This window comes from Actinia tenebrosa, unplaced genomic scaffold (assembly GCF_029948245.1).
Source record: "Actinia tenebrosa isolate PJP-AT-01 unplaced genomic scaffold, QUT_ActTen_1.0 PGA_scaffold4__44_contigs__length_22323623, whole genome shotgun sequence".
Taxonomy (NCBI): domain Eukaryota; kingdom Metazoa; phylum Cnidaria; class Anthozoa; order Actiniaria; family Actiniidae; genus Actinia; species Actinia tenebrosa.
The window spans coordinates 2,090,264-2,102,222 of record NW_028292581.1 but is presented as its reverse complement, the minus strand read 5'-3'; the positions used below and the strand labels follow the sequence as shown (position 1 = coordinate 2,102,222).

Below are 11,959 nucleotides of genomic sequence, written 5' to 3'. Positions count from 1 at the left end.
AGCAGACCACGCCCTATTTCCATTGTTTGATGTCGGGTTTGAAGTTTGAATGAAAGCCTGTCCCGGCCGGGTTTTCAATTGGCATTGATACTAACAGGGAAGAGTGGGGCTGAATTCATGAACCCGGGACAGGTTTTCCATCGAAATTCAAACCCTACATCAAACATTAGAAATAGCACTAGCTTGGTTTGGATTGAAATTTAAGACCTCGGGCCTGCGGCCCTCGGTCTCGAAGTTCAATGCAAACCCTCGCGCTAGGGCTTTACTGAACCTATATGTAATAACCGGCTAAAATCATCTTTCTCGTGCCGCGACCAATAAAAAGATAAGGTTTTTATAGATGACCCCGCGAATCATCGCTAAAAATACCACCAGTACTAGTTTTCTTTTCTGTATTTATTGGCCTCAAAATGATATATGCCGAAAACGACGAAGAAGGACTAGCGTCCGAAACGTCAGTAAGTTTTTTCATCTTTTCACGGTCGGTAAAATTTACCCTTTTGTCATTACTGTTTCATTAGAAACGACGACGCAGCTCACACTAGCTTTTAGCTAGTTATCTCTTCTTATGCCAAAAACGTAGGTCACAGAGAATATAGATGAATAAGATATAACAGCCGGTCACAGAGAATATAGATGAATAAGATATAGCAGGCTATGCTATCCGCTCTTTTATCCATGAAGACAAAAGGAAAAGAAGAATGAAAAACGGAAAACTATTCTCTATCTTCTTCATATTCAGAAGCTGAAGGAAGATAGAAATATATTAATTGGAAGTGGAAAAAATAATTAGATCGCCAATGCCACCTTATATTAATTAAACACTCATAAACAACGTGACTTCTAAGTAAGAAACGTTATTCTAAAGGCTAACGAGTTCAAGGCAACCTACAGGACTTTCAAGGCGAAGAAACTTCAAGAACATGCTGCATGGAAACTTAAACCGTTGACTACGGAGCACATTTGATAATTTGTACACCCTTCTTTAAAAGTAGTTCAGTAGTTCTAGATCTTATAGCAATTGATACCCCCTGATCGTTTCACAAGTACGAAAAGCAATACCACAAAGTGTGTGCTTCAGCACTAGACTACACTAAGTTCTAGAACGCAAGGAAAACAAAGACCACGATGGTCAAACCCTCTTGGCTTACGCTCAGAGTGCCGACTTCCGCCTTAAAAAAATGGAACGTAAAAAGAGGAGGGAAATGGGAAAAAAGAGAAGATTCCTAAATTACATTCAGCTCTACCTTAAAGACGTAAAAAGCCTGATAGGAATCAAACATTTTATCGTTTTAAATCATACTTTATTATTCTTAAAAATAGAACAAAAAATCCTGAAATAGGTTTCTTTATGTCCACCGCGAGACAGAAACGAGGTAATGCAATACTAATTGGTCTTTCAGTTTTTAGTGTGGTTTAGTTGCTGCTAAGAGTCTTAGTCATAGACGATTTGACGATAACGTTAGGACTTGTGGGAACAATGAAAAGGGAGAGAGAGAAAGAAAGCGTGGAAAGAAAACGAAAATCTAAATATCAAAATGTCTTTTTCTTTAACGTTTTTGGCTGGAAGTGAAAATACTAGTATCCATGCATTAAACGTATAAAGGTTGAGGGGCAGACGGCCTTTTTATTTGTCGGTTTTTTATCTTTTTCCTTTTCGCTTTCATTGACTCTATTCTTATTATATTACATACGACCAATAGTCTTTTTTTCTGAGAATTACCGTATTTTTAATCAAAGTTTTTTTTATTCCAACCACAAAATAACCTCAACCATTCGATCTTGACATATATATCTGTGTAAACCTTCTGTCATTAGTTTAATTTTAAACATTTTTTCTAATAATTTTTGGTTTAATTAAAGTATGGAATGCATGAGAAAGACGCGGATGAATTTTGACTTGATTGCTAATAGTTTTACCATCTCGTTCCATAAAATCTTATTAAATTACACACCGAAACTCTATTCAAATGCTTTTCTAAAAAAAATCAATAAAGGCTGCTATAACGGCCTGAGGGCTTATTGTTAGAGGTCTTTGTTTGAGAATATACCATGTTACGCCGAGTATGATATTAAAAACTTAGATTTGAATATGTCCCCAGTCATGGGACGTCGCTACGTTAAGTCTAGTTATTAAATATTAGAAAGTAAACGCAACGTAAACTGAGATCAGAAATTGGAAACAAATGAACGAACGAACCTTGCTATTTCCGAATGAAATATATACATGTGTAATATCGTTTGTTTGCCAAGTATATATCTCGTTATCGCATTGGCAAATTACGTCAAAGCACCGATCGGTAATGGTTCTCGGTTGATATATGACATGTAACCGTCTCGCATCTCCGTACTCAAAATCCTTTACTTGAGCACAGAAAATAAAAGTATATGTAAAATGATAACAGCAGTAATGGTAGTCAGTGTTAAGTGGTAGGAGGCTGTAGATTAATTTCGTTTAACATCGAGGAGACATGGCAAGGACGGAATGGGAAAAGACAAGTTGAAAAGACAAACTTGAAAAGCTCAAAATCTGGCTTTTGATATTGAAGATGGCTAGATGTACAGTTATCGACGTTAAAAACTCTCGATCTTCTGGCATAATCAGTAGGGTCCAACAGCGATAAAAGTCATGATCCATCTACTTCGTGAACAAAACTGCGTTATTACAAATTTTTCATTCACTTTGTTGGTAATCATGGCCTATAACACCTGTTTCGAAGACTTCGTAAGTCGGCTAGCGATCTTTTGTTAACTAGTTTTTCACTAAGAATTATCTCAAATTGGTTCAGACACAAAGTTTAAGCTCCAGTTATTTCAACGGGTTATTTCAAATGTTCGCAGAAACTTTCTTGTAGTGATAATTTCCCATCCGTGCTGTTGCTCAAAAACCCTTTGTTTACTTTTGGACACCTTTTGTAAGGTCCCAGCGTGTTCATTGTTGAATCTACCATCGTCTTCGGGCATATTCTCGTTAAAAATCTTTCTATCTTTCAGAAAAAGAAGCGTCCTCTTTAACTCACTCTTGCTGTTTGTCCAAATGTCCAATGTTGCACTAAGTTCCTTCCCTGGGTACATCTACACCTGCCACACGGTACGATGGTTCTTCCCGGCAAATCGCGTAATTTTCGGGGCATACGCGGATCCTAACCAGGCCTATATTTTTATTCCCGACAGCCAGAATCCTCAAAGAGTGTGTCCTATCGCCCTCACAACTGCGATACGAAGTAACTAAGAAGAAAACAAAAGGCAGATACGTGATACCAGAGAGCGATCGCACCAACAAACAACCCAAACGCCATGTTGATCGGTCTGTGAATGAAATAAAAGTATTCTGATTAATTCCAGTTTCTCCCAATGTTATGACAACGTCATTACTACGCATAATCTGTATAATTCGCCGCTGACAGTTATGTTCGTGGACGTGCTGCTTTCAAAACAGGAAGTACAAAGGTGCAACTGCAACCATTTTATTTTTATTTTCTGTTTGGCTCGTTAACAAAATCTGGTGTTATGAAAGCTGTTATTCAACGGGTCACCCAAGCTAGTGTTAGTGGTACGTTCTATACGACCGTATAATTTTCTGCTGATGCTACGTGACAAATTCGATGTTGATTGAGTTTATATATGTGAAAGATAAAAACACACTTGGATTTTTAGATTTTCCTCAGGCAATCCTCAGGCATTTTATAATTATGGCCTATTTATGGTCGTTTTACAAGATAAATCACTTCTATTTGCACATCTTTCACGCTTGCTATGCACGTAATCATTGAAAACGTGCTGTCTATCTCTTTGTCTGTCTGTCTGCCATATTCTTGTTTGTCTGTCATATTCTGTTAATTTGTCTGTTTGACTTTATCAGTATTAAGGTGATGTTGTAGGGGAAAATAATCCACTTAACAGTTCTGTAATAATAGTTCCAAGTCAGAGTTGCCGGGCATAATAAGCTATAGTTTAAATTAATGGTCACTAAAAGACACTGTAAAAAGGATCAGAATTGGCAATGATTTTTGCGATATGAAACACCTTTTGCCAGTTTTTGAAGCTGAATCAAAAACTTGCAACATGTTGTCAAAACTGAAAATAGTAGCACATGGCATGCTACACAACATCAATTTTGCATGCAATACCATGAATGTGCAGTTTTTATCCCATTATGTTATGTTAGATGTTGATAATTCAGAGTTAATTTTAGCAGAGGGAGGAAAATCTGGAAAAATTGTAGAAAAGCCCTCAAATCACAGGAGAGAACCAGCAAACAACTCTACTCACATGTCTCGGAATTGATACCAGTTCACCTTGGTGAGAGGCAGGCAAAACTTTCACCAATATGCCACCAATGCTTCAGGTGACCACTGTACCAATATTTGTTATCTATGAACCAACGTAGGTTTTGGGCAAGGGCTATAAGAGCACCCGAGAAAACTGGTGTTGAAGCATTAATATATACAGAATAATTTTTTTATCTTAGACCAAGATATAATGAAATTTCCATTATCTCAGACTTGACCCCTTAAGTTGATGGATAGATCGTAAGTTGAATTGGCAAAGGCAGCACCTGATACTCCATTTACGTGATAAATAGCATTTCAAAATTCACATTTTGTTAAGTGCCTCTTTAAATATAATTACTAACTAATGTTTTTCTTAGTTGATGGAGAGATCATAAGCTCAATTGGCCGAGGTCTGTGTGTTCTTCTGGGAATATCAAGAAATGACACTCCAAAAGAAATGGAATATATGTAAGAAATAATGGATTTTTATTTAGTATTTGTGGAGTTAATATTATATTTTATCTATATGAATTTTTTCATACCATTATAATTGCTGTCACTGAAGATCAATTTCAATATGATTTTTTGTTGACAAAACCTTTTCACTTTACAATCACAAAAGATGGTTAGTATGAGGCATAGACAATGTGGTCAATGCCAGGATTTTTTTAAAGGGGGACTAGCATGTAAATTGTCCGAATTTTAATTCAGCTGAAACTTTTACTGGAATAACGATGGAAAGCATTATATTTTTGCGAATTTTTATAGAAGCCTGTGACGTCATACACTCAACACTAAACATTGCTCCATACATTTCTTTGCATTTTGTAGTCAAAATATCTGATAGTTTTATACTCAGTATTGAAGAAAAGATACCATAAAATGATTCTAGCCACAAATAAGTTATGTACGTTAAGTCCCTCAGTGGACCTTTGGGCTTGATAGACAAAGTAAAACATGAAGTTATTTACAAAGAAATGTATGGGGGCAATGTGTGGTGTTGAGTGTAAGACGTCACGTATGACGTCCTATAGAAATTAGTAGAAATATTAATACTTCCTTGGAAGATAAAGAAAAACTTTAACCAGTTGTTATTAGACCTTTAAGGGTTATTCTAGTAAAGTTTCAGCCAATTTAAATTTCGGAAGATTTACGTGCTAGTCCCCCATTAAATACACCCTTAGCTGTTCTTTCACATTCTTTCAATATTGGTTAGAGATGATAAAGTGTGGAGACATGAGACTGCCATTACATGGTCCTAAGAGCCCCTTAAAAGTCTAAACATTTGTAGATGGTATTACAACACTTCGAGTGGTTAAATATCCCATGTATCAAAATTTAATGAATGAGTTGAGTTATACATTGAGTGCAGTTATACATGTCCAGAAATATTCACTCACTTATTCGTTTGTTTGTTTGTTCATTGTTCATTTGTTCATTTGTTCATTTGTTCATTTGTTCGTTCATTCATTTATTCATTCATTTATTCATTCATTCCTTCCTTCCTTCATTTGTTTAATTGTTTCTTATAGATTTTTCTATTCCTATTTATTTATTTATTGTATAGTTGTAACTGAGCTAGAATGAATGTGAATTCAAAAAACTCTAACCACACCGGTATTATAAGCTAGCTATTATAAAATAACTAAGATATAACGCGCGCTCTGATTGGTCAATTACCGTTTTATATAACTCAACATAGATTGTGAGGAAATGACGTCAGCAACGCAAGAGATGTTTTGTTTGTTTCTTATGTTTTTTATTATTTCTTTTGAGTTAATCATTAATTATATCTTAGTTATTTTATAGAAGAGATTTTTTATTGTTTTCTATCTCTTCACTGATGCATGCAGGTGATGTCATCCAAAGCTGTATTATGCATTACTACATAGTATAAATAACATAAATATTTTTGTTTTGAACTTGTTTTAGAGTTAGAAAAATTCTAAACCTTAGACTTTTTGATGACAATGGTCAAAGGTGGAAGAAAAGTGTCATGGATAAACAATATGAGGTTCTTTGTGTGAGCCAGGTAAGAAAAAATCTTTGTTACAATTGAATAATGAAATCAAGAATCAAAAAAATAAAGTCATTAATGACCTCTTCGTGTTCACGCTTGAGGTGGTTTGTCTGTAATGGATTCAATTAAACTAAATGTTCACAGTATATTAATGAGTGTCAGTATTTATTTGATGTCAGTATAGCTTGAATGGCCTATTAGCTTAGATTAATGACTTTCATTATGACAGGATGTCATAAGGACAAAAGGTACTAAAATACTCAATTAGACTTAATGGAAACAGGAATTGTACTTAGAAGTACTTACTAGAGTGTTCCATTTTGTAAGCCATGGCTAACTTACAGATGGAATTGAAATTCAAAGTGCCTATGACACCCAACTCAAAATTTTCAGCATTGATTCTAAATAAAGTAAAAAGTTGAATAGTAAAATATTTTTATATTGTTTGAGTGATGCATCTTCGAGATATCAAGGTTTATACTTCCAACATGCTAATGATATGATGTTAAAGGAGGCATCATTAAATATACAAAAATATCTCATAGTAATCAGTGTTTCGATTTCCATGTGATGGCAGATAAACTGAAATGCCTTCTTTGACGTCACGTCATTAACATATTGGGAGTAAAAACCTTGATATCTCCAAGGTGCATGATCACTCAAACCATAATAAAATAATTTACTATTCAAGTTTTCACTTCATTTCAAATCAATGCTGAAAATTTTGAATTTGGTGTCATAGGCACTTTAACATGTTAGGTGAGAATCTGTAGAAAAACTATTGAATCAAGGAGAGACATCACAAACTCTACTCAGTCATGTAATGGAGGAATGCGATGAAGTCCAGGAATTGAACCTGAGACCCAAGACGGCAAAGTGCTAGGCGAGTGCACTGCTACTATGCCTTCTTCCCAAAAATAATTGGAAATCATTTTTTTATGGTCATGTTAAAGCTTCTGTTTTAGCTCACTTTAATGTATCAGAAGGAGATTTGGACCCCTATATGTGTTACCTCAACTTTTGCATGGACTTTATGATATTTTCCCACATAAGTGTATATTTTCTGAAAGCTAAATAAAGTTTAAAAATCTATTTACAGTTGTCTGTGCCTCTGATTTTTTAAATATTTTTCTAGATCAAGCGCAATCACGTGTTAAATCCGGATGTTTTGGTTTCGGTGGTTATGATTGCAAAATAGACAATAAAATTGCAGTAGTGCATTATAGGGTCTATAGGGAACCAAATCTCCTCCTGATACCTTAAAGGTAAAAAGGGTAAAGAGATTATTTAACATCAGTGTTCCAAACCTTGTAGCTGGTCTTCCAAGGAACCAATGTATCACCAACTTTGTTTTAGAGCTATAAGAATTTGAAGAAATGAAGTGCTTTTTTGCTTATCAAAACCCTAAAATGATATTATCAAGATGAATATACACACACTCAACTCATGCATTGGAAAGGATACACATGAGCAGTGCCATCAAAGTCCTTAATCAAAGCTGAAGCTACGAGGATTAGATAGATGTCCAAACAAAGTGTGACATCACAGGGTGAACTGCAGATGCCAAGCTTAGCAAGAAGCACACTTATTACCAACTCAGTCACTAATGGTGGCACTTAATTTCTTTGGATTTGAATAAGTGTCTGTGTCACATCATATGATTATCAGTCTGTTAAATTAAATATCAATCCTGTACTGATAAAAGTTCAAAGTCTAGGCATAGCTAATGCACAAAATGATTAGGAATTTAGCTTGTATCATATATTAATGGTTTTTTTTAAATAATAGTTTACATTATGCAGTGTACTTAAAGGTAATAAACCTGATTTCCATTGTGCAATGGGAGGAGAAGAAAGTGAGAAATTTTACCAAACATTTTTAGAAAAAATGAGGACAGCTTACAAGCCAGAAGCCATCAAAGGTAACATGTTTTACTTTAATTTACAATACTCTGTCAATGCAAACAATTTGTTGCTTTAACATTTACCAAAGTTTTTCAGGAGGGAGGGGAGGGGATTACCTGGGTGGCAAATTTCTAAACAGTGAGGCTACAGGATTATTCCTTGAAGGCACCAGCTGAGAATTTAATTTTTTTAAAGCCTAAAGAACTTTTTGTCAATACCCTGAAATGGTTTCTGGGCTGAACTAAGTAAAAGACAGGGCATGGATAATTTTGTTAGCCAGTCATTTTGAATAATCATATCATATCAATTGATAAATATCACGGGGGGGGGGGGGGGGGGGGGGGCTGAAGCCCCCTTCAGCAGAAAAAAAAACAAAAAAAAAAATGAAGAATTAGATGCTTTTTTCATTGTTCATGTATTCGATTCATTCAAGAGGTTTACTACTTGGAAAATAAAACAAAGAATAATTGTTCTATTTTCAGATGGAAAATTTGCTGCTTATATGCAAGTACACATTCAAAATGATGGACCAGTCACAATAAATCTTGAATCAACACCTAGTTCCAATAATCAACAAGAAAAACAGGTATGAAGCAGTTACAGCTTTTTGTTTTTACCTCGTTGTGATAAAATAACGAGAAAACCATAAAACATTTAAAACATAAAATATATATTACAAAGGGATATTTCCATAGAAATATTTAGGAAAAAGCTGTAAATGATAGTAATTATTTTTCAATAGTAAATATGGGAAATTATGAGGAAAATAAAGTAGTGCCAAGTAGGCTGTTCACCACTGGGGAGTCAGGATGGCATGATGGTAAAACGCTCGCCTCTCACCTCTGAGGTCTGGGGTTCGAATCCCAGTCACCCCATGTGAGCTAAGTTGGTTGGCTTTTTCTCCCTCTCAAATCAACCCTAACTAATTCAAACTGGTTAGAGCTGTGCTCTGGGTCGTACATGGACTGTATAGTGGCTTCCAGACATGGCTTCACATGGTTTCAGTTCAACACTGTTAAGCTACGCCACTGATGTACTTGCGGTGGTGATTAGTGATGCGAGGTTTTTTAGATTAGGAAACATATACAGCATGCCTTATGGTCAAGGAAACTATTCTTATTTATTCTTGGGGAAAAAGTGAAGGGTATCCTTGTCAACCCAGTAATCTAAAAAAAAATCTAAAAAAAAAATCTACAAAGCTTTTCGCTGTCGTATCACAGCGTGGGACAATCACAACAGAGCTAGGCTCCAAACTAAGTGAAAGCGCAAAGATCGAATTAGAATTTTAGAAGTTGATTTTTGAGGAGGGAGGAAAACCAGAGAACCCAGAGAAAAACCCTCGAAGCACAGGAGAGAACAAACAAACAATTCTACTCACATACGACATCGAGATCGACAGGACTCGAACTCGGGCTGCAATGGTGAGAGGCAGCACATTAGCAGCGCACACGACCTGTGCTTCCCATAATCATCCTTCATATCATCTATGTCATACCTTCTTCTTGGCCATTCCCAAGGAAAAAACTTAAATTTCCATTTTTTCCCAAAATTTTATTTTCCAGAATCCTGGAAAGAAAGTGAAGTCTTCAAGTGAAGAAAATGGCGAAAGAGAAAATTCAGTCCAAGAACAAACTGCATCAAATTTAACAGAACAAGTAAAAGGCTTAAAACTTGAAAATATGGACAGTGCCTCATAATCCGTTATTAGGGTCCGAGTATTCATAATTTACTGGGAAGAGAGGGGGGGGGGGGGGGGGGGGGGGGGGGGGAGGGTATGGGGCTTTTACATTTTGAAATAATATTTTTGGGATAGCCCCTCATTCAAAAATAATATTTGCAGTGATCCTCCAAACTAGAGACTTTCAGAAAACACTAAATATCATATGTATATAAATATTTTGAATAGCTCCCTAATTGCTACCAAAGAGAATGGCTGCCCCCTCCAAATTTCCATAGCCCCCCCCCCCCCCCCCAATGAATTATGAACACTCCACACGAGCTCCAAGAATGAATATTATTTATTTTGTCGACATTGAAATATAGTGTCAGTGTACAATAAAGGATAAGGGATTTACCAGTAGTATAAGTAGTTGTGTTAATCAATCATGCTTAGTAGTTTACCCTGCGAGCAGAATCTCCTTTTATCCTGTCCACTGGTTAGAGAAATTGAAGGGAGACTCTGCCCACAGGGAATCTTCTCCCCTCCCTTCCAGTTCCGTGTTCAATTTTTGTCACTTTTCCTTTCCCCATTTTCCTAGAAGCAAAAAGAATTTTTTCTTTACTTGTACAGTAAAATAAAAAATAGACCTCTGCAGGATTTGATATCTAAGGCACGATTTGAGCGCCGAAGACCCACGTGCACCCACCACTCAGCGCCAAACCGGAAAAACTCAAAGTACACTGACGGTAGCAGATGCACCCGGACCCGAGGCCCAAAACGGGCCAAAACAGTATCTAATTACTAATCTAATTTTATAAAAACATAATTTCCTTTAAGAAAACGTTCATTCTTGATTCGAGTTTTCTTGATCCCTGAAATACAAAGGTTTTGACTTCGTAACCTGATGCAACGTGAAACTTTGAAAGCGATCGCGCGAGAGATAGTTCAAGTGTCTTAATAGAGATGACAGATTCAGTAACAATTATTATTACTTTGGTGCACGCAATGATATCGATCAGAAAAGCACTCTGCATGCACTATGTTGCGTCACAATGTTTCGTTCTCCAGTTTGTTACTCTCTTTTTCTCTTTCTTCCTTTCCCCCTCCTTTTTGTTTCTTTCCTGTTCCGATTGTATTCTAGGTTAATACTGATGAGAAGTCAATTTTTCTCATTTATTTCTCATGTCAGCAATCGACCGCAGAGACCCAGGGTTAACTGAATTTCTCAAGCTTTGGAAAATTTTTGAGAGCATTTGGTGTGCCATACTCCAATGACGTGGCCTTGACCTAAGACCTGCACGATGTAGCTTAAGGAGTTCTTTTCCCATCCCTATTTAATTGGAAATTGAATTTAGAAAGTGGTGAGGAACAATTAATCGATGGAAAAAGAAACTCTATTCCCGCTCTGCCTGCGTGCGCCTCCCCGCGCTTAACGAGCCTTCAAAGCCTTTGTACTAATGAATGGCTTGATACAATTTACTTGCTGGATTGATTTTTATAATATATAACGCAGGCAATCCGAATATCGTAGAGATGAGTTTCAGATTGAACGAGACGATCATTTATACTATCAATCACTGATGTCATAAAGGGGTGATGTGATTTTCCCCCGAAATTTTTTTTAAATTCACCCTCTCCTCCCTCTTTAAGAAAATTTCAATGAATAACGAAAGCCCTTCATTACTTGGAACTTAAATTTTATAAAAATAACTATATCCGCACAAAGTCGTGACTACGTACCCACCCACCACCTCCAAAAAAAGAATTCCTATATCCCCCTACCCCCCTCCCCCCAAGATAATAGAAAAAAAGCGGTCAGCCTCTAAAAGGTTTTTATGTTGCTTAATCCTAATCCCTGACATATATAGTAACAAAATCTAGGTAAAAGCTTAATGTTTTTAATTGATAATCAAGTTTTACCGCTGCAGTCTTGCCACACAGAAAGGGGACACAACCGATGATGATCATCTTGTAAAATGAGTATAGTAAACAAAGAAATTACGTAACCGTAACACTAACTGCCTCTACTTTCTCCGGTTATGTCTCACTCTTTTGATCAATATTTAATCATATGATATATTTTTGTTGAATGAAAAAAGGC

General features: G+C 36.1%; 1 protein-coding gene across 2 annotated transcripts; it reads left to right on the top strand.

Annotated features, from left to right (window-relative positions):
- The first annotated feature begins 3,403 nt into the window (after window positions 1-3,403).
- Window positions 3,404-10,160, top strand: LOC116290033 (D-aminoacyl-tRNA deacylase). 2 transcript variants are annotated; one of them, XM_031697006.2, is made up of 7 exons: window positions 3,427-3,553; window positions 4,196-4,348; window positions 4,652-4,742; window positions 6,207-6,306; window positions 8,083-8,215; window positions 8,681-8,784; window positions 9,761-10,160. In XM_031697006.2, exons 3-7 carry the CDS (start codon window positions 4,732-4,734, stop codon window positions 9,893-9,895), a joined length of 483 nt encoding a protein of 160 aa, XP_031552866.1. In that variant the 5' UTR covers window positions 3,427-3,553; window positions 4,196-4,348; window positions 4,652-4,731; the 3' UTR covers window positions 9,896-10,160. The 2 variants fall into 2 exon arrangements, with proteins under 2 accessions (XP_031552865.1, XP_031552866.1); XM_031697005.2 differs by lacking the exon at window positions 4,196-4,348 and having other exon boundaries at window positions 3,404-3,553.
- Window positions 10,161-11,959: the final 1,799 nt, after the last annotated feature.

Excerpts from the sequence above, each read along its gene's own strand:
- LOC116290033 (XM_031697005.2), top strand. The coding sequence starts at position 3,511 with ATGAAAGCTGTTATTCAACGGGTCACCCAAGCTAGTGTTAGTG. Across the intron at positions 6,307-8,082 it reads AGGTTCTTTGTGTGAGCCAG|TTTACATTATGCAGTGTACT; the intron begins GTAAGAAAAAAT and ends TTTAAATAATAG. Across the intron at positions 8,785-9,760 it reads ATAATCAACAAGAAAAACAG|AATCCTGGAAAGAAAGTGAA; the intron begins GTATGAAGCAGT and ends TTTATTTTCCAG.